Here is a 25,720-nt window from a genome sequence, read left to right as displayed (position 1 = left end):
ATAAGCCAAACTGCAGAAGTTATTTAACTGCAAAACGGTGAATGGATTTAATGTAACACTGTCAAGATTAGGGTTAGGCACCACCAGTGGGGTGGTTAGGGTTAGGCACCACCAGGTGGGTCTTAGGGTTAGGCACCACCAGGTGGGTCTTAGGGTTAGGCACCACCAGGGGAGATTTAGGGTTAGGCACCACCAGGGAGGTCTTAGGGTTAGGCAACACCAGGGGGGTGCTTAGGGTTAGGCACCTCCAGGGGGGTGGTTAGGGTTGACACAGCTCATTTGCATAAAGCAGGCTGACAGGAAAGCCAGGCAAGAAGTGGGACATCTTCTCTAAAACTCAAATATACTGGTACAGGGGCCCAGGAATAATTCTATTGCACAATATATTTCATCATTGTTTACAGCACCCTTGCTCCCAATTTAGCAAACATCAGAATCAAAATCATTTTTATCTGTGACACATGACTAGGTTGTGCCCGGAACTGGGTTTGGCACATGCAGGACTCAACATCGAAGATACATAGGCATATAATATACAGCAATGTAAGCTGGAATTTTAAAAGCAATTACTCAATAGACAGATCAGTTACAGCTTTGCAGACAATTTATCGATAACAACAACCATGGCCACAGGACTCAAGAGGGGGAGATGGGAAGTACTGGGTGGAGTGGAGGGAATTCAAGAGGTTAACAGCCAAGGCAAACAAACTTTCCATGCCTTGCATCTCTGGTGGAGATGGCTCAAAAACCCTTCGGCCTGATGGGAGAAGACTGAAGAAGCAGTGGCCTGGGTGAGTGGGATTGTTGGCAATCCTCAACACTCTGGAGCGCAGTCTGGAGTTGTAGAGTTCAAGTGGGGGGAGGGGTTTCCCAATGATCCTCTCTGCAGATCTGATGACCCTCTGTAGTTTATGTCTGTCACTTGCAGAGGAACCAGTGTACCAGACCAGGATGAAAGAATAGAGGACCGATTCAACAATTCAACTCGTCAGAAGCTCTTGAACCATACTGAACTTCTTCAGTTGGCGAAAGGAAGAAATAGCTTTGCTTGGTTTTCCTCTGGGTAGAAATGGTGTTGGCCTTTCATTTCAGGTCATTGGAGATAGTTGAGCCCAGAAGGTGGATGCAGGGTACCCTTTCAACTTCAGTCATGTCAGTGTAAATTGGGAGTGGGCATGCTTCCTGAAGTCAATGATCATCTCAATGGTTTTGGCTTTGTTGAGGGCCAGACTGTTCTTTCTACACCAGAGGCATATTCTGTCAACCTGCTGACAGTATGCCTGCCGTCACTCTTGGTGACTAGACCGACGATGGTCACAGAGTCTGACCTTGACCTTCACAGAGTTTGACATGGATCTGCAGTTATTTGTATGGAGGGAGAACAGGATCAGAGATAGGACACAGTCTTTAGGGGGGCACCCGTGTTGGTGACCTTTGGTTGTAAGACGATATCCCCCATCCCGACAACTTGGGCTCTTTTGGTTAGAAAATCCATGATCCATAGGCATAGGGTGGGATGGACCTCAAGTGCTGAAAGATTTTCCTGTAGGATGTGCGGGCAGATGGTATTAAAAGCCCAGCGGAAGTACAGTAGTGACAGGTGGCGCAGAAAATCGATCTCGTACACAAACGGAGGGGTTGAGCTTGGACTTGGGACATTCCCACCAGTAGGGAGGGGGGCGCATGTGGCATCGAGTGCCCTGCAGGTACCACCTGGTTTTTGAACCTTCAGTAGAAATGACAGAGTTCCTTGGCTAGCTCAATGCTAGATGTTGCATGTTAAGGGGGCGGGGGGGGGGGGGGGGCTAGAAGTTGATGGCGGTCTTGAGTCCTTTTCAAACAGCTTGTAAGTCATTTGGGCGGGGTGCTACTCTTAGTTCCCGGTTAAGGTTGCTCCTTGCCCTCCTATTGTCATTGCCAGTCCACTCATCCAGATTTGACACTTCCAGTTCCTTGAAGTTAGTACAGTCACAGAAGACTTGAAGTTAGAGCTTGGCCTCACTTGACCACACTTTGGTGAACGTTAGGGCTGGTTTTACTGACTCCAGGCACCTCCTGTGAGTAGGTATCAGATGGACGAGGCAGTGGTCGGAGCAGCCAAGTACTTTCCTCGGGACAGCTTTGTATGCAACTTTAAGGACCATGTAGCAATGGTTGAGGGTGTTCGAATTCCTAGTGGGTCATGTAACATGTTGGTGGAAATGTGGCAGCTCTTGGCGGTGGTTAGCCCTATTGAAATCTCCCATAACGATGAACAGCGAGTCTTGAAGGGACATTTCCCACTGCGAGATGGTTTCTCTGAGGTCACGCAAGGCAGATTTGACTTCAGCATCAGGTGAATGTACACGCCAACAAGGATGTAGAAGGAGAACTCCCATGGCAAGTATGTCAGCCTGCAGTTGACAGGTAGGAGTTTGAGTTTCGAGGAGCACTTCTTGGCTGGTACAGATGTGTTTGGGCACCGTGAGGAGCGGTTGTAAAAGCAGATACCTCCACCTCTCTTTTTCCCAGAGAGGGCAAAGTCGCAATCAGCCCAGATGAGGCTGAATCCTGGGAGATGTAGGGCATTATCAAGGATGTCATTGTGTAGCCACATTTCTGTGAAGAAGAGGACTGGAGTATTTCTGCCAAGCTCCCTTCTGTCACTGAGGAGACCAACTTGTTGGGGGAAGGAGTGGACGTTTGCAAGGAGGACCAAGGGGATCATAGTCCTTTTTTTTTTAGCCTCATGAGGGCACCTTCTTGACCACCCTTCAACCACTGGTCTGCACGGAACCCTGGAGCCTGTGATTTGTTGGATATGGCTCCAGACAGAGTTGAACAGGAGCCTGCCCACAGGAAGAGAGGCACCACATGATTCCTACTGTAGAAGCAGTGTACTGGTGTATGCGATGTGTGGGTGAAGCGTGGCATGGGAGGAGCAGTTCTGTGTTGGCTAGTGTGGTGGTGGGGGAAGGGGTAGGTAGAGCCCCAATGGCTGATGGTGGCTGACATAAGAGATTATTGGCATGACCGTCGCACCACAACACCCCAAATTGTCTACAGTGAACATACATGATGCAAAACATCACAGTCCAACAATCATATGCATCAGTCCAAAACCGAAAGGGTGGCATAACATGGTGATACAATTCCACAATCACAGATTGTGTAGCAAATATTCAGTTCAACACAGTATACAGTTCAAGCATATGCAGCAGCTGCAGTCCATCATAGAAAAGCAAGTGACTTTTACTTTTCACTCAATGCAGTGTCTGATATTAATGTGTATGACATGCTCAACTAATGTTTTTTGTGCTATGTCCAGCAAAATACTAATTACATAGAATTTGGATGTAGCACAAGCAAACCTGGAGTTATGGCGAGCAGTCTGCCTCAGCAGCCAATCGGACTGCTTGAATTTACCAATGTTTGAAAAATGATACGTGATTGGTGACTGTGGACAAACTGCGTTCCCATATTTCCTAGAAACGTGAGCAGCACTTCTGAAGTGTGCATGTGCAGAATGCTTCCGGTTGCAGCTGCTGTACACATCCAGGCAGGAGTGCGGTCATCCAGGGACTGCTGAATGGAACTGAGTATGTGCCCCTCCTTTGGCTTCCATTTGACTGGCTCCAGTTGGAGGCACAAATGTAGCAGAGCGGCTAAATGAAGGGCAAGGCTTAGGCCTTCTTTTTTTTTTTTACTTTAGCATGCTGGGGCCTAGTCCTATTTGTTGTAGCATAATACTTAAAGATGAACTGTAATGACAGTACAGAGAACGTAATAAATAATCCAGTGTTTCCAGAAAAGCTTTTGTTGTCTAGATATAGCAGTATATTGGTATGTAACTCCACACTCTCAGTGCTGTTTAACTTAGGCTATGACTTCTCCCCTGGAGTACTGTGAGAGACCAGGTGATATTCTTACTCACTTCATAGTTAGGGGGTGGGGAACCTTTCCACAGCGATTCACCGTGACAGCAGTAAAGATGCCAACAGTAAAGAATTTTAGAATGTAAATCATTGTGAGGTAAACTTTTGCAATGGGCAAACATTGTCCAAATGTTTCACTGTTTGCCTATTGATTGCAAAATCTTAAATGAAGTTAGTAGGGACATCACCTGATCTCTCAAAGATCAAAACCTAACTTCCCTTCACTAATTCACCCCAACCAAACAGGCTGCATCAATGGGTGAGAATTATAAGGTAAATCTCTCAGAGTAATGCATTTCATCTGCAGGTGACGTTACTTAAAGAATAGTACAGGAGTAACAGGAGTTCTGTATATAACTTAATGAATTTTTTTTTTCTTTTTCATGAAATGCATTTTAAACATTCTGGCTTAGAAACTATGACTTTACTAAGGGTAGGTAGGGATGCCTTTCTCAGTAATGTCAGCCGTGATCTGCTTTATGAGAGGGTGTTTGAAGGTGTTTCTTAAAGCGGTTTAAAACTCTGACAAAATTTTCAACAAAAATGTGTTTTCCTACTTTTTATAACCCATACAATTATCATATTTGTTTTTGTGCACAAGTATTATTATTCATTTAGACATTATAACTTCCCAAAGTTCAGTTAATTTATTTTTAAAGCTTCTGGTACATTTTATTCATAACTGTTGGAATTCTGTTGTGAATGCAGCCACCAGTGATTTCTGACCTGTGCTTCACCCCAGGACTCATCAGCTGAAGTCCTGCACAGCCAGAGAATGTTTACATAAATGTATCAAGTAAAGAATGTGTACACAAGATAAGCTTAACAGCAGTTCGGATGCGGGTTCTCCCTGCAGAAGAAAGAGTCAGCCCTGTGATGTGACCCTTTGAATTCTGTTTCACAAAAAAAAACAACAACATTGTGTTAGTATAATATATGCTGTAAATAATCTTTTAGAGCAAAGAAGACATTCTGGGTTATATTCCACTTTAATGACATAACATTTCACAATAATATTTAATTGGCCCACTAGTGGTGGGAATTGTTGAATTTTCTATTTGCTCTGTGACTTCTGAAATGCGTCTGTGAGTTTTTTTTCCCTTCTAGATTGTATCACATTCCAGGTTTATTCCCCATCTCGTAAAATGTTACTGCTTCCAGCCTGTTTTTTTATGGAAATCATGTGTCCAATAGAGCTTACAATCCCTCCCTTGCCTCTTGTAGCTTTGTTGTAACAGATTTTTTTAGACTTACATAAAGTTTCTGTGTATTTATTTTCTGCGCTAACACTGGTATGTCTTATTGCTCTAGTCTTTCCTTGCAGCTCCTTAGGGAGGTTATTGCACCACTAATAATGCATTTCTGAGCTTTCTAAAAAAAAAAAAAAAAACACCTTGAGGTAAATCAGGGAATTATTATTTTTTTTTTAAGAACAATTTGACTAATATTATGTGGCTTCTGTTAGAGAGGATGTATTATCTCTTCTACATGGTAGCTTCTTCAGTTCTGAATGAAGGAGATTCCCCGGCAATTTATATATACTGCAAATCCACTTACTTCAGCCAACATGAAATGTAAAATACATGTGCACACATATATAGAAGCTAAAAACACGGAACACCAAGAGCCCCCCCAATAGTGTAATATGTACTGGTAAATGGTTACTAGATAGAGTAAATATTAATGCTCACAAACCAGGGTTACCATTAGGCAACTGTAAAGGCAGGTGGGGAGATTTTCCTGACCCCACTCAGGAATAAGAAGTCACTCTCTGTAGATGAGAAAAAGGGGGTTCAACCCTCACAGAGGCACCTGGCTCTTCTACTGACCACATATGCTATTGCTCCGTTGTTATTGCCTGATGAAGCGGGATCAAACCTGCGAAACGCGTTGCATATTTGGAGTTCATAAATAAAATATATTGACTGTCTTTTCTACAGTCGTTGTGTGTCTACTTGGAGGAGGTAAGTCCACCACTACCGCCTCTATTTACCAAGAATTTGTTTTGTAAAGCTCATTTAGCTTCCTTTTATCCTTTTGGCGCCTCTGTTCTCCTGCATAACATATATAGAAGCCTACATGTTTCCCAAAGTAAATTGCATTGTAAATGACATGTTTCCCATGTTGCTGTCACTCACAGTAGGCATTATTACTCTGACAGCTTTAAATCCCTTGTTGACTGGTTTTGAACTAGTCACCTCCTCATGGGGATTCGCAAGGTTTCCTTTATGCTCTTCAACAGCACTCCCTGGCATGGACTTATTGAGATGCCAGTTGCCCAACTCTCAAGCCACTATTCTGTCAGATGGGCTTTGGCACCGCCCCTCAGGGAGAGCTTTTTCAAATAAAGGGAACTTTATAAATCCCTCATTATGAAATGTACCTGATTAAAACCTGTGGGTAACAGAGCTGTCAGGTTATTATTATACAGTGGTGTGAAAAACTATTTGCCCCCTTCCTGATTTCTTATTCTTTTGCATGTTTGTCACACTTAAATGTTTCTGCTCATCAAAAACCGTTAGCTATTAGTCAAAGATAACATAATTGAACACAAAATGCAGTTTTAAATGATGGTTTTTATTATTTAGTGATAAAAAAAACTCCAAACCTACATGGCCCTGTGTGAAAAAGAAATTGCCCCCTGAACCTAATAACTGGTTGGGCCACCCTTAGCAGCAATAACTGCAATCAAGCATTTGCGATAACTTGCAACGAGTCTTTTACAGCGCTCTGGAGGAATTTTGGCCCACTCATCTTTGCAGAATTGTTGTAGTTCAGCTTTATTTGAGGGTTTTCTAGCATGAACCGCCTTTTTAAGGTCATGCCACAACATCTCAATAGGATTCAGGTCAGGACTTTGACTAGGCCTCTCCAAAGTCTTCATTTTTTTTTTCTTCAGCCATTCAGAGGTGAATTTGCTGGTGTGTTTTGGGTCATTGTCCTGCTGCAGCACCCAAGATCGCTTCAGCTTGAGTTGACGAACAGATGGCCGGACATTCTCCTTCAGGATTTTTTGGCAGACAGTAGAATTCATGGTTCCATCTATCACACATGCCTTCCAGGTCCTGAAGCAGCAAAACAACCCCAGACCATCACACTACCACCACCATATTTTACTATTGGTATGATGTTCTTTTGCTGAAATGCTGTGTTACTTCTACGCCAGATGTAACAGGACACGCACCTCCCAAAAAGTTCAACTTTTGTCTCATCGGTTCACAAGGTATTTTCCCAAAAGTCTTGGCAATCATTGAGATGTTTTTTTTAGCAAAATTGAGATGAGCCTTAATGTTCTTTTTGCTTAAAAGTGGTTTGCGCCTTGGATATCTGCCATGCAGGCCGTTTTTTGCCCAGTCTCTTTCTTAGGGCTGGTGCACACCGAGCGGCTTTTTGGGCGTTTTCAGATCCGCTTGCGGCTGCGGATCTGCTTGGTCAATGTATCTCAATGGGGTGGTGCACACCAGAGCGGGGGGCGTTTTGCAGAAACGAAAAATGCCTGGGTGAGGCATTTTTTGGATTGCGGGTGCGTTTCTGCCTCAATGTTAAGTATAGGAAAAACGCAAACCGCTCTGAAAAACGGCACTTCAGAGCGGTTTTGCAGGCGTTTTTGTTACAGAAGCTGTTCAGTAACAGCTTTACTGTAACAATATATGAAATCTACTATACTGAAAACCGCAGCAGCAATCCGCAAAACGCTAGCAAAACGCCTCATAAAAATTAAAAAAAGCGTTTAAAAATCTGCTAGCATTTTGCGGATCTGCTAGCGGGTTTTGGTGTGCACCAGCCCTTATGGTGGAGTTGTGAACACTGACCTTAATTGAGGCAAGTGAGGCCTGCAGTTCTTTAGATGTTGTCCTGGGGTCTTTTGGCCTCTCGGATGAGTTTTCTCTGCGCTCTTGGGGTAATTTTGGTCGGCCGGCCACTCCTGGGAAGGTTCATCACTGTTCCATGTTTTTGCCATTTGTGGATAATGGCTCTCACTGTGGTTTGCTGGAGTCCCAAAGCTTTAGAAATGGCTTTATAGCCTTTGCCAGACTGATAGATTTCAATTAAAGTACTTTTGTTCTCATTTGTTCCTGAATTTCTTTGGATCTTGGCATGATGTCTAGCTTTTGAGGTGCTTTTGGTCTACTTCTCTGTGTCAGATAGCTCCTATTTAAGTGATTTCTTGATTGAAACAGGTGTGGCAGTAATCAGGCCTGGGGGTGACTACAGAAATTGAACTCAGGTGTAATAAACCACATTTAAGTTATTTTTTAACAAGGGGGGGGGGGGGGGGGGGCAATCACTTTTTCACACAGGGCCATGTAGATTTGGAGATTTTTTTCTCACTAAATAATAAAAACCATCATTTAAAACTGCATTTTGTGTTCAATTATGTTATCTTTGACTAATAGTTAACGTTTTTTGATGAGCAGAAACATTTAAGTGTGCCAAACATGCAAAAGAATAAGAAATCAGGAAGGGGGCAAATAGTTTTTCACACCACTGTATGTATTAAACATTTTGCAGGTTTTATGCCAGTGTCTCTGTAAAGTGTCTCAGACAGTATACACTTTGAGCCAAGAACTGAAACAATGATTTTTAGTGACCACAGTATTAATGACTGGTTGTGCTAGCTCACAATAAATTAAAGTGTACCTGCCTTTATCCTACTTGCCTCGGTTTGTGTGTAAACAGGGTGTCTATAACTAAAAAAAAAAAAAAAAATGTGAAACAGCATAGCTTGCTTATCAAAGTTTTTTTTTTTTTTTCTGTTATGACTGTGGCGAAAGTAATTGGTCAGAAATGATGTGTTGGTCCTTCTTGAATGACTAGTCCCCAGCCTGTGGCCAGAAGTGCCCACAGCCGGGCAGCCTTGGCGGTTGACATTGTCGTATGACTGCATACACAGTGGGTAACAGATTGCTCAGGTGCCACCTTACTGTTTATTAAAGCAATATAAGTAGTGTGTGTGTGTGTGTGTGTGTGTGTGTGTGTGTGTGTGTGTGTGTATTAAAATGTGGTACACACTAACATTGCCTGTTGTTTTTATTCTATAATTTGTGTTTCCATTACACAGGCACATGTGCATTGCTGTCGTCTGTCAGCCTCGGCATTGTAAACCACTTTCTGCAAATCTTGTAGTTTTTTCAACAAAAGTGCACATCCAGAACATACACAGCACCCACGTCTCTGTTGGGCAGCTGACATGTGTTTATAGAGGAGGTTGTGCATAAGAGACAGATACTGGATCATGACATGTTACCCCAGCTCTGTTCACATGAGGAGAGAAAATATAACATAAAAAACACAAAAATTGCTAAAATTATTCCACTAGCTAACTACAGCTTTCACAATCACTTTGTTTGTTTGTTTGTTTGTTTGTTTTTCCCCGCCCTCATATTTCTCTTAATTAGCACAGTATTGTTTACAGATGATGCAGCTAGCTCTGTCTGTGACCAAAACGGGATCTACATGTTCTCTGCATTCATAGCACTTCTGTAGTAATCCCTGAATGACTGTAGCTAATAACACATATTACAGGAAGAAGGGGAGAACACTGACATTTTACCTATACCTCTATCTGTCACTCTCCGAGCAATCCCATAAAAAACACCCTCTGAAGTAAGTGTATGGTACAGTCCTGCAGTGCAGTCATCCCCCTGCCTTCATATAATCTGCATCTGCCAGAAATCCCCCCGCCCCCTATACAATTCTCAGTACAGTTCGCCTAAAATAGAAGTTTAATTGAAAAAAGTGTGATGTTTGCAATAAAGAGCTCTATGCTTTTGTATGTTCTTGTGGGATAAATTAGTTTCCAGACAAAAATAATGGAGAGGGTTACAAAGTCTCAATATAACTCTTCAGTAGTCAGACTGAAAAATTTGAGCATGTAATGGTAAAAGGGTATTTTTCTGGAGATCCCGACAGTCCCCAGTACAAGCACAGTTAATGATAAACGAATAATCCCTGCTTGCCTCCAGATTTACTGCAAATTGTATACAGCTTGGAATTAGGACAATGCACTTCCTGTCAACTTTGATTGGCCCAGTTCAAACTTGTAATTACATTTGTATTATGTACGCATGCAAGCTTGAATCATTAGCATGTCATTATTTACCATGGATAATGGTCCCGCTCTAAAGTGTTTTGATTTTTCACCTGTCTCATATCCTGTGGTATTTGAATTAGTGATTGTGACTGAAGTTGTATACAGGATCCACAAGCAAGAGATTTTTTTTTTTATTCAAGTGCCTGGAATTTGTTGCATATCCCTATGCCTAACACCAAACTCCCTCTCCATGCCTAACACTAACCTCTCTCACCATGCCCAACACCAACTTCCCTCCCTTGCCTAACTAACCTCTCTCCCCATGCGTAATGTCAATCTCCCTCTCCATGCCTAACACTAACTTCTCTCCCCATGCCTAACTCTAACCTCCCTCCCCATGCCTAACTCTAACCTCCCTCCCCATGCCTAACACTAACCTCCCTCTCCATGCCTAACACTAACCTCCCTCTCCATGCCTAACACTAACCTCCCTCCACACACCTACCACTAACCTCTCTCCCCATGCCTAACACTAACCTCTCTCTCCATGCCTAACTCTAACCTCCCTCTCCATGCCTAACACTAACCTCCCTCTCTATGCCTAACACTAACCACCCTCTCCATGCCTAACCCTAACCTCCCTCACTATGCCTAACACTAACTTTGCTCCGCATGCCTAACACTAACCCTACTCTCCATGTCTAACACTAACCTCTCTCCTCATGCGTAACACTAACCTCCCTCCCCATGCCTAACACTAACTTCTCTCCCATGCCTAGCACTAATCTCCCTCTCCATGCCTAACACTAACCTCTCTTACCATGCCCAACACCAACCTCCCTCCCCTGCCTAATACTAACCTCCCCCCCCCCCCCCATGCGTAACGCCAATCTCCCTCTCCATGCCTAACACTAACTTCTCTCCCTATGCCTAACTCCAACCTCCCTCCCCATGCCTAACACTAAGCTCTCTCTCCATGCCTAACACTAACCTCCCTCCACATGCCTAACACTAACCTCTCTCTCCATGCCTAGCACTAACCTCCCTCTCCATGCCTAACACTAACCTCTCTCTCCATGCCTAACACTAACCTCTCTCTCCATGCCTAACACTAACCTCTCTCTCCATGCCTAACACTAACCTCTCTCTCCATGCCTAACACTAACCTCTCTCTCCATGCCTAACACTAACCTACCTCTCCATGCCTAACACTAACCTCTCTCTCCATGCCTAACACTAACCTCCCTCCACACACCTAACATTAACCTCTCTCTCCATGCTTAACACTAACCTTTCTCACCATGCCCAACACCAACCTCCCTCTCCGTGCCTAACACTAACCTCCCTCCACACACCTAACATTAACCTCTCTCAACATGCTTAACACTAACCTCTCTCACCATGCCCAACACCAACCTCCCTTCCCATGCCTAACACTAACCTCCCTCCCCATGCCTAACGCCAATCTCCCTCTCCATGCCTAACACTAACCTCTCTCTCCATGCCTAACACTAACCTACCTCTCCATGCCTAACACTAACCTCTCTCTCCATGCCTAACACTAACCTCCCTCCACACACCTAACATTAACCTCTCTCTCCATGCTTAACACTAACCTCTCTCACCATGCCCAACACCAACCTCCCTCTCCGTGCCTAACACTAACCTCCCTCCACACACCTAACATTAACCTCTCTCAACATGCTTAACACTAACCTCTCTCACCATGCCCAACACCAACCTCCCTTCCCATGCCTAACACTAACCTCCCTCCCCATGCCTAACGCCAATCTCCCTCTCCATGCCTAACACTAACCTCTCTCCCTATGCCTAACACTAACCTCCCTCCCCATGCCTAACACTAACCTCCCTCTTCATGCCTAACACTAACCTCCCTCCCCATGCCTAATACTAACCTCCCTCCCCATACCTAATGCCAATCTCCCTCTCCATGCCTAACACTAACCTCTCTCCCCATGCCTAACACTAACCTCCCTCCCCATGCCTAACACTAACCTCTCTCCCCATGCCTAACACTAACCTCTCTCCCCATGCCTAACACTAACCTCTCTCCCCATGCCTAACACTAACCTCCCTCACCATGCCTAACTAACCTCCCTCTCTATGCCTAACACTAACCTCCCTCTCCATGCCTAACACTAACCTTTCTCCCCATGCCTAACACTAACCTCTCTCCCCATGCCTAACACTAACCTCCCTCCCCATTCCTAACTCTAACCTCCTTCTCTATGCCTAACACTAACCTCCCTCTCTATGCCTAACACTAACCTCCCTCTCTATGCCGAACACTAACCTCTCTCCTCATGCCTAACACTAACCTCTCTCCCCATGCCTAACACTAACCCTACCCTCCATGTCTAACACCAACCTCTCTCCTCATGCCTAACACTAACCTCCCTCCCAATGCCTAACACTAACCTCCCTCCCCATGCCTAACACTAGCCTCTCTTTCTATGCCTAACACTAACTTCCCTCTCTCTATGCCTAACACTAACCTCTCGCCCCAAGTCTAGCACTAACCTCCCTCTCCATTCCTAGCACTAACCCTCTCTATGCCTAACACTGACTTCCCTGTCTATGCCTAGCACTAACCTCCCTTTTCATGCCTAGCATTACCCTCCCACTTTATGCCTAACTCTAACTTCCCTCCCCACGCCAAACACTAACCACCCTTTCCATGGCTAACACTAACCTCCCTTTCCATACCTAAAACTAACCTCCCTCTCCATGCCTAGCACTAACTGCCCTCTCCCTGGTGGAAGTGAATTGGTTAATGAAACTAAGGGCTGGTTCACACTCAAGCACTTTTCAGAGCTTTGTTGGTCACTGGCGATAGGCAAAGCGCTGCTGCTAATTTGGGATCATTCTCACTGCAGCATTTGCAATTTGAATCAATCGCAAACGCACTGCATGCATTGCTTTGGGGTCGATTGCGTTGTGATTCTTTCTATTGATCGGGAATCAAAATTAAAATCTCTGCAAAACTGTTTATGATCGTGATTATGATCTCAATTTGTGCTTTGAGTGGAAACAGGCCCTTATTTCATTATTGCTGTTTTTGAGTAATTATCAAAAATGTCTAGCTATTTTGAAAATATTTAGTACTGGAAGCTGCCATATAACATTGTTAGGCTGTATCCGGTTCACAGAGAACTGTGAATGGGAGGAACAAAAAGAATGTCCTCTGCTCAGAAGTACAGTTCTAAAGCTGGCCACTAACGATACAATCTTTTTCATCCAATCTTACCATTTCTATGTAATATAAGGTAACTGCTTAAATTATCCATTCAATATATTCACTCAGTTTACCCTTATATTACATAGAAATGGTAAGATTGGATGAAAAAGATTGTATCGTTAGTGGCCACCTTTACACCAATCTGGCAAATAATCTGATGTTAGTTTTTTCAAACAAGTTTATCTCGTGCTCTTTGAACAGCAAAGAAAAGGATGAGGCTGATCTTCCTGTCTACACAGTCACATAATAAGGATTTAGTGGAAAGTGAAAACAACCTTATTAACTATTAATGTCACCTTTTTTTTTAACTAAGATTTTGTTCTTGGTAGGTATAATAATGTGGAAAACCTGCTAGATCAGAGGGGACATTTTGAGTGTTATTCTTTAATTTAGACTCAATGGCTGCAATGGACAGTATTGTCTAATTGCGCAACAGCTGAGGCAGTTTTGCTATCAAACAAATGCATGGAAAATTAGAGCTAAACAAGAGTAGTCGCTTAATAGAATCCTCAATCTGGGCAACAGTTTCCTTTTTGTGTTTTACTCCATTTTCCTAGTGCTGTTTTTGATAATTCTGCCCGATTGCCAAAGATGGTTACAGACAGTGAAGGATTTACCTGTCTGATGTACATTCCATCAGTTTTTGATATGGCTGGATAGTGTAATGGTTAAGGGCTCTGCCTCTGATGTAGGAGTCCTGGGTTCAAATCCTGGCTCTTCCGACTCGGTAAGCCAGCACCTATTCAGTAAGGAGTTCATTGGGCAAGTCTCCCTAACACTGCTACTGCCTACTGAGTGCGCTCTAGTGGCTGCCTCGCAAGCGCTTTGAGTCCGACAGGAGAAAGGCGCTATACAAAAAAAGGAATTATTATTATATGTCTTCATGATGTCTCTCCTTGCCAGCTGTCTGCAGTGGGTGGAGCCAAGGCCGGGCCGAGGCAGTGTAGGAGGGGGCGCACAATTCACTCAGCTATGATTCCCCTATTGTGTTTGAAGCAGAGGGAAATAAAAACATGGGATACATGGCAGTGACTGCAAGCCAGATAATTAGAGATTAAGGGCCTGTACACACTGCTACGCTTGCGCTGCGCTTTTAAAATCTCATGTGTTTTTTAATCGCAAGGTCTTTTGAAAAATCATGAAAATCATGAAATAAATGGCTCAGAATCAAGCCGTGTATTCCCAGCATTAGACAAAGTACATTTATATTGAGCTTTTCTCCTGATAGACTCAAAGCACCATAGCCGCCTTCACTAGGGTGCGCTCAGTAGGCAGTATTAGGGAGTCTTGCCCAAGGTTTCCTCACTGAATAGTTGCTGGCTTACTGAACAGGAAAAGCCGAGATTTGAACCCTGGTCTCCTATGTCAGAGGCAGAGCCCTTAACCAGGACACGATCCATATCCAGCCATGTAAGCCATGTGTGCAGACTGCAGAGTCATGAAACATAGTCACATGATCTCTGCATATCACCAAGCAGAACATGCTAACCATAACCAAAACACCTTATCCCAGCTGAAGACCTACCTGCCCTGGTTCACACATTTGTATCCTCCCGCCTAGACTACTGCAACGCCCTGTTAATCGGATCTACAGATAAGGTTCTGCGCCCCTTACAGCTAGTACAGAATGCTGCAGCCAGACTCCTAGCCAATGCCCCCCGCAGCTCACACATCACCCCAGTACTGCAAACTCTTCACTGGTTGCCAGTAAAATGGAGAATCAATTTTAAGATCTGCCTGCTGACATTCAAGGCTCTACACCACATGGGACCCAAATACATAGCGGATCTATTGGAACTTTATGCCCCTCCACGCACCCTCCGCTCTGCCAACAAGATGAAGCTGGTTATTCCCAGGATACACTTAACATTTGGTGCTCGGGCCTTTTCCTATGCAGCCCCCTACTCTATGGAACTCACTTCCACAATCAGTACGAGAGGCTCCTTCTCTGGACAGCTTTAAAAAAAAGGCTAAAAACTCACCTCTTTTCCCTAGCCTTTGAGACTGCATAATGCAGGGTCACAGCGCTTTGAGTCCCCAGGGAGAAAAGCGCTATATAAATATTATTGTTATTGTTGTTATTGTTATAAGAGCAAAAAACAATGTGGTTGACACCATCAAGGGTGGGGTTCTAAATGAAGACTTTTTGTTCTGTTTGCATGCCTTATTAGGGTTTATTTTACAGACCGATTTACTGTTCTTCATGACAAATTCATTTTTTTTGAGTTTGATACAATGAAGGCCTACTTTAATTACATAGTTACATAGTTACATAGTTACATAGTTATTTTGGTTGAAAAAAGACATACGTCCATCGAGTTCAACCAGTACAAAGAACAACTCCAGCCTGCTCCCTCACATATCCCTGTCGATCCAGAGGAAGGCGAAAAAACCCTTACAAGGCATGGTCCAATTAGCCCCTAAAGGGAAAAATTCCTTCCCGACTACAGATGACAATCAGATAAAATCCCTGGATCAACATCATTAGGCATTACCTAGTAATTGCAGCCATGGATGTCTTTCAAAGCAAGGAAAGCATCTAAGCCCCTTTTAAATGCAGGTATAGAGTTTGCCATAACGACTTCCTGTGGAAATTCATTCCACATCTTAATCACTCTTACTGTAAAGAACCCTTTGCTAAATAAATGGCTAAAACATTTTTCCTCCATGCGCAGATCATGTCCTCTAGGGGTTTATCTATAACTGAACTTAATTCCCTTAGGACCCGAGGATGCATGCCATCCGGGCCAGGTGCCTTGTCTATTTTTAATTTATTTAGTCTTGCCTTCACTTCTTCCTGCGTTAAGTATTTAGTATTACAGTTAGAAGATTGAGACTCTTCTGCCTCTGTAATTTTCAACAGTGCTGTTTCCTTTGTGAAGACCGAAGCAAAGAAAGCATTTAATAACTCTGCCTTACCTTGGTCATCCACCATTGAGTTCCCACCCTCATCCTTTAGGAGTCCTATACAGTCAACCTTTCTTTTTTTAGAGTTAATGTACTTGTAAAACTTTTTTGGGTTAGATTTGATATCCCTAGCGATTTGTTTTTCAGCTTCAATCTTTGCCTGCCTAATATCTTTTTTACAATTTTTATTGCACTCCTTATAATTGCTTAATGCAGCCTCGGTCCCCTCCTGTTTTAAGACCTTATAGGCATTATTTTTCCTCATCATTTTATCTTTAACCTTTCTATTCATCCATAGATGCCTTTTTTTATTCCTAGATATTTTGTTTCCATATGGGATATACAGTGGCGTGAAAAACTATTTGCCCCCTTCCTGATTTCTTATTCTTTTGCATGTTTGGCACACTTAAATGTTTCTGCTCATCAAAAACCGTTAACTATAAGTCAAAGAAAACATAATTGAACACAAAATGCAGTTTTAAATGATGGTTTTTATTATTTAGTGAGAAAAAAACCTCCAAATTGACATGGCCCTGTGTGAAAAAGTGATTGCCCCCCCTTGTTAAAAAATAACTTAACTGTGGTTTATCACATCTGAGTTCAATTTCTGTAGTCACCCCCAGGCCTGATCACTGCCACACCTGTTTCAATCGAGAACTCACTTAAATAGGAGGTATCTGACACAGAGAAGTAGACCAAAAGCACCTCAAAAGCTAGACATCATGCCAAGATCCAAAGAAATTCAGGAACAAATGAGAACAAAAGTACTGTAATTGAGATCTATTAGTCTGGTAAAGGTTATAAAGCCATTTCTAAAGCTTTGGGACTCCAGCGAACCACAGTGAGAGCCATTATCCACAAATGGCAAAAACATGGAACAGTGATGAACCTTCCCAGGAGTGGCCGGCCGACCAATATTACCGCAAGAGCGCAGAGAAAACTCAACCTGAGAGGCCACAAAAGACCCCAGGACAACATCTAAAGAACTGCAGGCCTCACTTGCCTCAATTAAGGTCAGTGTTCACGACTCCACCATAAGAAAGAGACTGGGCAAAAACGGCCTGCATGGCAGATATCCAAGGCGCAAACCACTTTTAAGCAAAAAGAACATTAAGGCTCCTCTCAATTTTGCTAAAAAACATCTCAATGATTGCCAAGACTTTTGGGAAAATACCTTATGGACCTACGAGACAAAAGTTGAACTTTTTGGAAGGTGCGTGTCCCGTTACATCTGGCGTAGAAGTAACACAGCATTTCAGCAAAAGAACATCATACCAATAGTAAAATATGGTGGTGGTAGTGTGATGGTCTGGGGTTGTTTTGCCGCTTCAGGACCTGGAAGGCTTGCTGCGATAGATGGAACCATGAATTCTACTGTCTACCAAAAAATCCTGTAGGAGAATGTCCGGCCATCTGTTCGTCAACTCAAGCTGAAGCGATCTTGGGTGCTGCAGCAGGACAATGACCCAAAACACACCAGCAAATCCACCTCTGAATGGCTGAAGAAAAACAAAATGAAGACTTTGGAGTGGCCTAGTCAAAGTCCTGACCTGAATCCTATTGAGATGTTGTGGCATGACCTTAAAAAGGCGGTTTATGCTAGAAAACCCGCAAATAAAGCTGAATTACAACAATTCTGCAAAGATGAGTGGGCCAAAGTTCCACCAGAGAGCTGTAAAAGACTCGTTGCAAGTTATCGCAAACGCTTGATTGCAGTTATTGCTGCTAAGGGTGGCCCAACCAGTTATTAGGTTCAGGGGGCAATTTCTTTTTCACACAGGGCCATGTAGGTTTTGAGTTTTTTTTTCTCACTTAATAATAAAAATCATCATTTAAAACTGCATTTTGTGTTCAATTATGTTATGTTTGACTAATAGTTAACGGTTTTTGATGAGCAGAAACATTTAAGTGTGACAAACATGCAAAAGAATAAGAAATCAGGAAGGGGGCAAATAGTTTTTCACACCACTGTACATACTACAATACTGATTGAGTATACGTTTAAAAGCTTGCCATTTTCCTTCAATGTCTTCCCCTTGTAGTACATTATCCCAGTTCACCAAACGTAGTGCCTGCCTAATTTGATTGAACTTTGCTTTTCTAAAATTCATAGTTTTAGTGGTCCCGCTGCCCCATGAATGTCTGTTTCCAGTTTTAGGCCTCAACACATACCAACTGGTGCAAAGCCAGATTTATGCTTTTTGTGCCCCTAGGCCAAGTGTGTTGTAGCTCCCCTTTCATGTGCAGCAGTGCCACCCCCATTCCTTGTGCAGCCTCCTCTTCCATGTGTAACATGCATGTACAGCAGCCCCTCCCATGCCATGTGCAGCCCCCTCTTCCATGTGTAACATGCATGTACAGCAGCCCCTCCCATGCCATGTGCAGCCCCCTCTTCCATGTGTAACATGCATGTACAGCAGCCCCTCCCATGCCATGTGCAGCCCCCTCTTCCATGTGTAACATGCATGTACAGCTGCCCCTCCCATGCCATGTGCAGCCCCCTCTTCCATGTGTAACATGTATGTACAGCCGCCCCTTCTTTCATGTACAGCTCCCCTTCTTTCATGTACAGATCACATTTTCAGCCTCTTCTTTCATATGTAGCAACCCCTCTTTAATGTCCAGGTGCCCTCTTAGGCTGTAGCTGCCCAAGGCCCGGGCCTTTTATACCTTTCCAGAAATCTGGCCCTGAACAGGTCCATAACAAAACCAAGCCACACTTGCTTTACTGTGCTCATTAACACTGCAAAACAAGGCTTGGCAAATTATTCCTTCAGCACAGTTCACTAAAAGGACCTTTGCTTGCTAGAAATGTAATTTCAGATAATCATAAGAACTTGACCTCTATTAATTCCTGTCTAGGCAAGAGTGTGTATGAAGATTAGATAAACACCTTTATCAACTAACATTCTTCTTCTAAATGCCGACATCAGCTTGTTTATATCTAGATGTTCTGTTCAGCGAGCAAACTTTACTGCACCACTACAAAGCTTAACATACAACTCTAGCCAAAACTAGCATAAAAAAATGTAAAGTGTACAATACATGTAAACACATACACAGTGGCGTAGTGAAGGAGCTATGGGCCCTGGTGCAAGCTTTACATTGGGCCCCCCAAGCACTCTATACATAACAATTGATACGACGCACCAAAACCTGCCAAGGACAACTGTGTCAGAGATGCAAGTAGGGGATGGGAAACAGTTTGTTAATGACTACTACTGTTTAAAGCATCTATAGAAGTGATTATTACCAACACAGAGCCAATAGAGAGCTAATATTGTGCTTGAGGAAGGGCCCCTCAGGGCCCCTCTGACCCAAGGGCCCCAATGCGGTCACTACCTCTGCAACCCCTATTGCTACGCCACTGCACATACATATAAGACATACACTTCTCCCATAGTAAGGGCTCTGCCTCTGACACAGGAGACCTGGGTTCAAATCTCGGCTTTGCCTGTTCAGTAAGCCAGCACCTATTTCACTAAGGAGTTTCTTGGGCAAGTCTCCTTAACACTGCTACTGCCTACTGAGTCCGCTCTAGTGGCTGCCTCGCAAGCGCTTTGAGTCCGACAGGAGAAAGGCGCTATACAAATACTGCAATTATTATTAATTATTATAGTACTATGCACTATAAATTACTTTTTTCCTATGTTGCGCTCAATTAGGTACAAAAAATTTACAGATCTAACAGGTTTTGAGAAAGTCAATCTTCTCATGGTGGATTTTCAGTATTTCATTTATTCTTTTCAAAACCACTCCTTGGAAAAAGGATGTATACAAAGATGCAGACCTACCTATTCATTCATGCACACTATTTTCACAGTTGGACTAAGCAACTGCCATTCATTAAAGAGACACTGAAGCGAGAATAAATCTCGCTTCAGTGCTTATATTCAGCAGGGGCATTTGGGGGGAAAGGGACCCCCGTTTAGCCGCGGGATAGCGGCATTTTAGCAGGGGCACACATGCCCCTGCTGAATATAAGCACTGAAGCGAGATTTATTCTCGCTTCAGTGTCTCTTTAAGTGCTTTTGAAAATAAGGAAAACCTTGAATCTCCCGTGAAGAGATGGATTCGTCCAAAACCATCTTTTTCGTTACCACTAGTCCAATCTAAATGACAGTTTACAGGGATGTAACTGTCCCTTCATAGAGCCATGTGACAAAAGGGAATTAGTTGCAGCTCCTCATTCAATTCAGTTCAAGCACTTTATTGTCATTGTACAACACAACAAAATGACTTTTCATGACAGCCCCACGGTGCATTAAAGGAACATAGTGATAGTAAGAAAGGTAAAAATATAGGAATTATACAAGTATGCCAGGTATTTCAGGTATTTCAACAAATTGTACACAGTGCTAATTATTTCAGAGAAGATTCAGAGTACAACAAGTTTATGGCAGCTGGGAAAAAGCTAGTTTTCAGTCTGTTTGTGTGCATGCGGATTGATCTCATGCGTAGGAAATAGTTCAGTCATCAGTTTCTGCAGGTGCAGCACTAACATCATGATTCACCGTTTTACAGATAGCATTTTTTATTATTCCTTGAATAGTTGAGTGGATAAACTGATCTCTTTACTGTTGACTCTATGTTGCCCAGTGAAACCAGTATCAGTCCAATCTCTGCAGATCCAGTGATGCAAACTGCAGGTAGTTTTGCATTAATGGCTAACAACAGTGGCGTGACAATAAGGCTGCAGAGATTGTGACTGCACCAGGGCCCCTGGACCTCACTGACCCACATGGAGCCTTCTTTCAGTCATTGTATTAGCTCTTTGTTGATGCTGGACTGGTAATAATCATGTGCTTTGAATAGTGATAATCATTAGCAATCCAATTCTTTCCTCTGCTTACACCATCCTCCTAAAGTGTCTGTCCTGACTTCTGTATCATGGAATTATTATACTATTAATACCAGTAGTAATTAGTATTACTATAAGAAGCCAATAAGTTATTAGTAGGCAATCTGCTAGTAATTTTGATTTGTGATGTTTTTGGGCACCGAATGGTTAGTGTTAGGTGTTAGGAGGGGAGGTTAGTGTTAAGTTTTAGGAGGGGAGGCTAGAGTTAGCCATTAGGCCTCTTGCACACTGCACGCGATTCCGATTCAGATTCCTCTTTTTAATCAGTTTTTACATCCGATTCAGATTCCGATTTGCAGTGTGCAGGGAGCAAACTGCAAATCAGAATCTGAATTGGATGTAAAAACTGATTAAAAAGCGGAATCTAAATCGGAATCGCGTGCAGTGTGCAAGAGGCCTCAGGAAGGAGAGTTAGTGTTAGGCATTAGAAGGGAAAGTTAGGTGTAAGGTGTTAGAAGCGAGGGGTTTATGTTAGGCATTAGGAGGGGAGGTTAGTGTTAGGTGTTAGAAGCGAGGGGTTTATGTTAGGCATTAGAAGGGGAGGTTAGTGTTAGGCATTAGGAGGGGAGGCTAGTGTTAGCCATTAGGAAGGAGAGTTAGTCTTAGGCATTAGAAGGGAAAGTTAGGTGTAAGGTGTTAGAAGCGAGGGGTTTATGTTAGGCATTAGGAGGGGAGGTTAGTGTTAGGCATTAGGAGGTAGGGTTAGTGTTGGACATTAGCAGGGAAGGTTAGTGTTAGGCATTAGGAAGGGGGGTTAGTGTTAGGAATTAGCAGGGAAGGTCAGTGTTAGGCATTAGGAAGGGCGGTTAGTGTTAGACATTAGAAGGGAAATTTAGTGTTGGGTATTAGGAGGGGGTGGTTATTGTTAGGCATTAAAAGGGAAGGTTAGTGTTAGGCATTAGGCATTAGGAGGAGGGGTTAGTGTTAGGCATTAGAAGTGGAGATTAATGTTAGGCATTAGGATGAGGGGAGGGGGGCTAGTGTTAGGCACTAGGAGGGGAGGTTTGTGTTAGGCACTAGGAGAGAGGGTCAGTCTTAAAGAGACACTGAAGCGAAAAAAAAAATATGATATAGTGAATTGGTTGTGTACTATGAATAATTACTCGAAGATTAGCAGCAAAGAAAATATTCTCATATTTTTATTTTCAGGTATACAGTGTTTTTTCTAACATTGCATCATTCTATAATATGTGCAGATTACACAACACTCTGCATTCAAAATGATTCTTTCAGAGCAGTCTGTGAACTAATGACCTCTCCTCTGGCAGAGAAAAAGTAAACAGTTCACTTACAGTTGAGATAATAAAAGTCAGAAAACAGCCCTCTCCACGACTTTCAAAGTCGTAGAGCTTATGGCTTTTTTGCATAGAGATAACAACTGGAGTTTCTTACCTCTTCCTTTACTGGAAACAATTAGACTGATGTATCTGATCTTAATGTTTTATTTCTTAGCTGTACTACACATACAAATCATAATATCATCATTTTTTTTTGCTTCAGTGTCTCTTTAAGGTGGCCACACACGATACAATAAATTGATCCAATTTTACGGCAATTCGATTAAAACGATCGGATCGCCCGAAAAACTTGAAAGCCTTTTTTTTCATTCGACTGAAAAATCCGATCGGATTTCCCGTTTTTTCAGTTTTTATCTATCCGGAATGCCAGATATTTTTCTTCAATTTCTCTAAAGATTGTATGGTGTGTGTTAGATTGTCAATTTATTAATATACACACCCAAGCAATTTTCTCAGTTTCCAATCATTTTTATGATAATTGGGGAAAAATAGGTGTGTGTTACATTGGTTATATTTTTGAAATGTTACAATTAGTCAGAAAAATTGATTGCAATTCTTATATTGAACTATTGTGTGGCCACCTTTAGGCATTAGCAGGGAAGGTTACAGTTAGACATTAGGAGGGAAGGTTAGTATTAGGCATTAGGAGGGAAGGTTAGTGTTAGGCATTAGGAGGGAAGGTTAGTGTTAGGCATTAGGAGGGAAGGTTAGTGTTATGCACTAGTAGGGCTGTTAGTGTTAGGCATTAGCAGTGTGGGTTAGTGTTAAGCACTCGGAGGGGGGTTAGTGTTATGCACTTGAAGGTGGCGTTAGCAGGGCCGGATTTGTACTTCTTACCGCCCAAGGCCGACTATTACCAGCCGCCCCAACCAAAACCGTATCCTACCACCTCTCTCCACACACACACCCACCCAAACATTTTTGGGCCGCTGGTGTCCTCTATTGCGGCTAGTGCCGAGGTCTCCATGGCTATATGAAGTGAATCAATCACGTCACACGGGGAACTGGTCAATCAAGCGATCTACAGGTGATGGGCGTGGTGGGAGCCGTCCACCACACACACATTGTCAAAAGTGGCTCACAATTAGACATTGGGTGGGGTCAGCAACACGTAAAAGTGAGTCCTGTACCCACTGCTGTCTCCAGGGTAACAGCGCTGGCCAATGAATAATTAAGAAATGGGTACTGTGAGAGGCTGCTTTCTGTATTCTGTACTATTTGCAGGTGCTGCCCCTGGTCCTTTCATCCCCCACACCAAGTGCATGAGACCCGGCCTTCTGTAACTGCCTACAGCTGCTGCTATGTCATTGGACAAGGCCTGGCTTTTTGCTAGTCACACACTGTTCACAAACGTTTGGTTAACGGACTTCAGCTGCCTGTAGCACAGCACTGGCAGATGCCAGCTGGTACTAATAGTGCAGTTATCCTGACCCCTTTCATTTGTTTGGACACTTGCAAATAATGCCCTGCAAATAATGCCCAGTGTCTGCAGGCCGCCCCTTGTTTATCTGGTGACCTAGGCCATGGCCTATGTGGCCTTGCCAGAAATCCGGCCATGGGCGTTAGTGTTAGGCACTAGGAGGAGGGGTTCGTTTTATACATTAGGAGGAAGGGTTAGTGTTAGGCACTAGGAAGGGAGATAAGTGAAGAGTAGGGCACCTTGTAAGACTATAGTAAATATCGGTAATGTTACATTACCGATATTTAAACTTTTGTGTCCACCCGGCGCCCAATAGAACAGGCGGTGCGACAATACATACTGCTGGATGGGCCCAGTGTAAAATCTGCACTTGGGCTTCTGGCTATGTAGCCGCACCACCAACCAATAATAAGACACAAATGTGACATTTTCGACATTTTATATGACTCTTATACCTTTGCACGGCAGTACTTAGAGGGAACACACAGCGGCTTTGTCCTTTACATCCAAAATACATATAATTAGGAATTTTCTTCCAATGAAAGCACAATATATACGTTATTCTTAATGCTCCCTTGCTTTGAATAGTACACTGTACGTTTCTTCCCCTTTAAGTTTAATTTATGTCTAATGGGGAAGAAAAACAGTGCCTAAGCCTTTATCTACAAACTCTTCAAAAAGTGTTAGTAGAAGGAAATACGTCAGGAAAATAGGAAATTAAGATAAACCAAAAACAGGAGGAGAGTTGAAGGAATATTTTGCAGGGTGAAACGGGGCCTTTGTGGGTGTTTAATTCCTTCTCACAGGGAAAATCAGAGTTTAGATTAAACTTCTGTGTCTAACAGTAAACTTTTATTTTTCATTCTATTTAGACAACAAATCAACTGCCTGTGTAGCTCCCAGCTGTGTGTACAGGAGAGGAAAGTGTCTTATGCACCTCCAGATATTTTTATCTTGACCTCTGAAAGACATATGAAAGAGAGCGTCTGAATTGGGTTTTGTGTACAGTATGAATGCTATATTCTACGCCGAGCTCACTTTAAAGCTAATGAAGTGGTTTAATTTGGACACCTCTATTTTTCTCCTGTCAGCAGGTTTGACCTTTCAGTGACTGGGCTGCTGGTTGCAGCGTAGCACGTTGCTCTGCGTGTACAGTATACTGAGGCAACGCCAGCTGCTACAAAGACTCTCTTATGCTTGTAGAATGGCATCGTTTAAATAGCCTTCACTGTGATGTAGCTTTTCTGTCTTTATTTCATTTTTGACCTGCGAGTATTGTTTTACTTATTATCTGCACTGTGCATTCTATTATACTTGTTGCCTTTATCACAACATCTAATCTTTTCGATACGCTAGTATGACAATCATTGATTTCATTGAAGGTAAGTAAATGGAAGAATAATTTGTTTCTAAGATTACACAGATTGGGCTTTTCCAGCACCAGAGTACATTCCTATAGCTGAAATACATCATTTTAAACAATTATGGTCTTGTGGTAGTCTAATCACAAAATAATGGATCGTCAGAATGGTGCAGTCTAAACTTAAATGAACCTGTGATGGCAAAAATGTAAGATATGGGATCTGCCATTGCTTATTTCTTATAGAAGATGTTAAAGAGAAACCATAACCTAGGATTGAACTTCATCCCAATAAGTAGCTGATTCCCCCTTTCCCATGAGAAATATTTTCCTTTTCTCAAATGGATCATCAGGGGCTCTGTATGGCTGACATTGTGGTGAAAACCCTCCCACAGTGTGATGTCATGACCATGGTGCTGACATCACACTGTGGAAGCCTTGTTGCATTGTGGGAAATAACAGCTGTTTCCAACTGCCAAAAAAGCAAGCAGCAAATCAGAACCTTATAAATCTCAGCGGATCAAACTGATCCCCTGCTTCACCATAAAGTCTCCGAAGCATTGCCATCCCTACTGCATAGCACAGCCCCTGGATAAATATGACAACTAGGAAGCTAACAACTTTTAACTGCTTTCGCACCGACGCAGTTTAAATCTACGTTGGGCAG

The 25,720-nt window shown here is 43.0% G+C and overlaps 1 protein-coding gene across 2 annotated transcripts in view; it reads left to right on the top strand.

Moving 5' to 3' along the window:
- The window catches only part of ME1 (malic enzyme 1), a 385,689-nt gene that overhangs the window by 6,426 nt on the left and 353,543 nt on the right, over positions 1 to 25,720 (top strand). Inside the window, exon 1 of one of the 2 annotated variants that reach the window (XM_068281557.1) lies at positions 4,144 to 4,187. The exons of the other annotated variant lie outside the window; for it this stretch is intronic. Within the exon in view, the coding sequence (XP_068137658.1) occupies positions 4,170 to 4,187 (18 nt within the window). The 5' untranslated portion in view covers positions 4,144 to 4,169. Of the gene's footprint in view, positions 1 to 4,143; positions 4,188 to 25,720 lie in introns of those variants that run through there. 2 annotated transcript variants of the gene reach the window in all.

The sequence above is a fragment of the Hyperolius riggenbachi genome, chromosome 4, assembly GCF_040937935.1.
Source record: "Hyperolius riggenbachi isolate aHypRig1 chromosome 4, aHypRig1.pri, whole genome shotgun sequence".
Classification (NCBI taxonomy): Eukaryota; Metazoa; Chordata; class Amphibia; order Anura; family Hyperoliidae; genus Hyperolius; species Hyperolius riggenbachi.
Note: the sequence above shows the minus strand (reverse complement) of the source record. Positions and strands in the feature narration are given on the sequence as shown.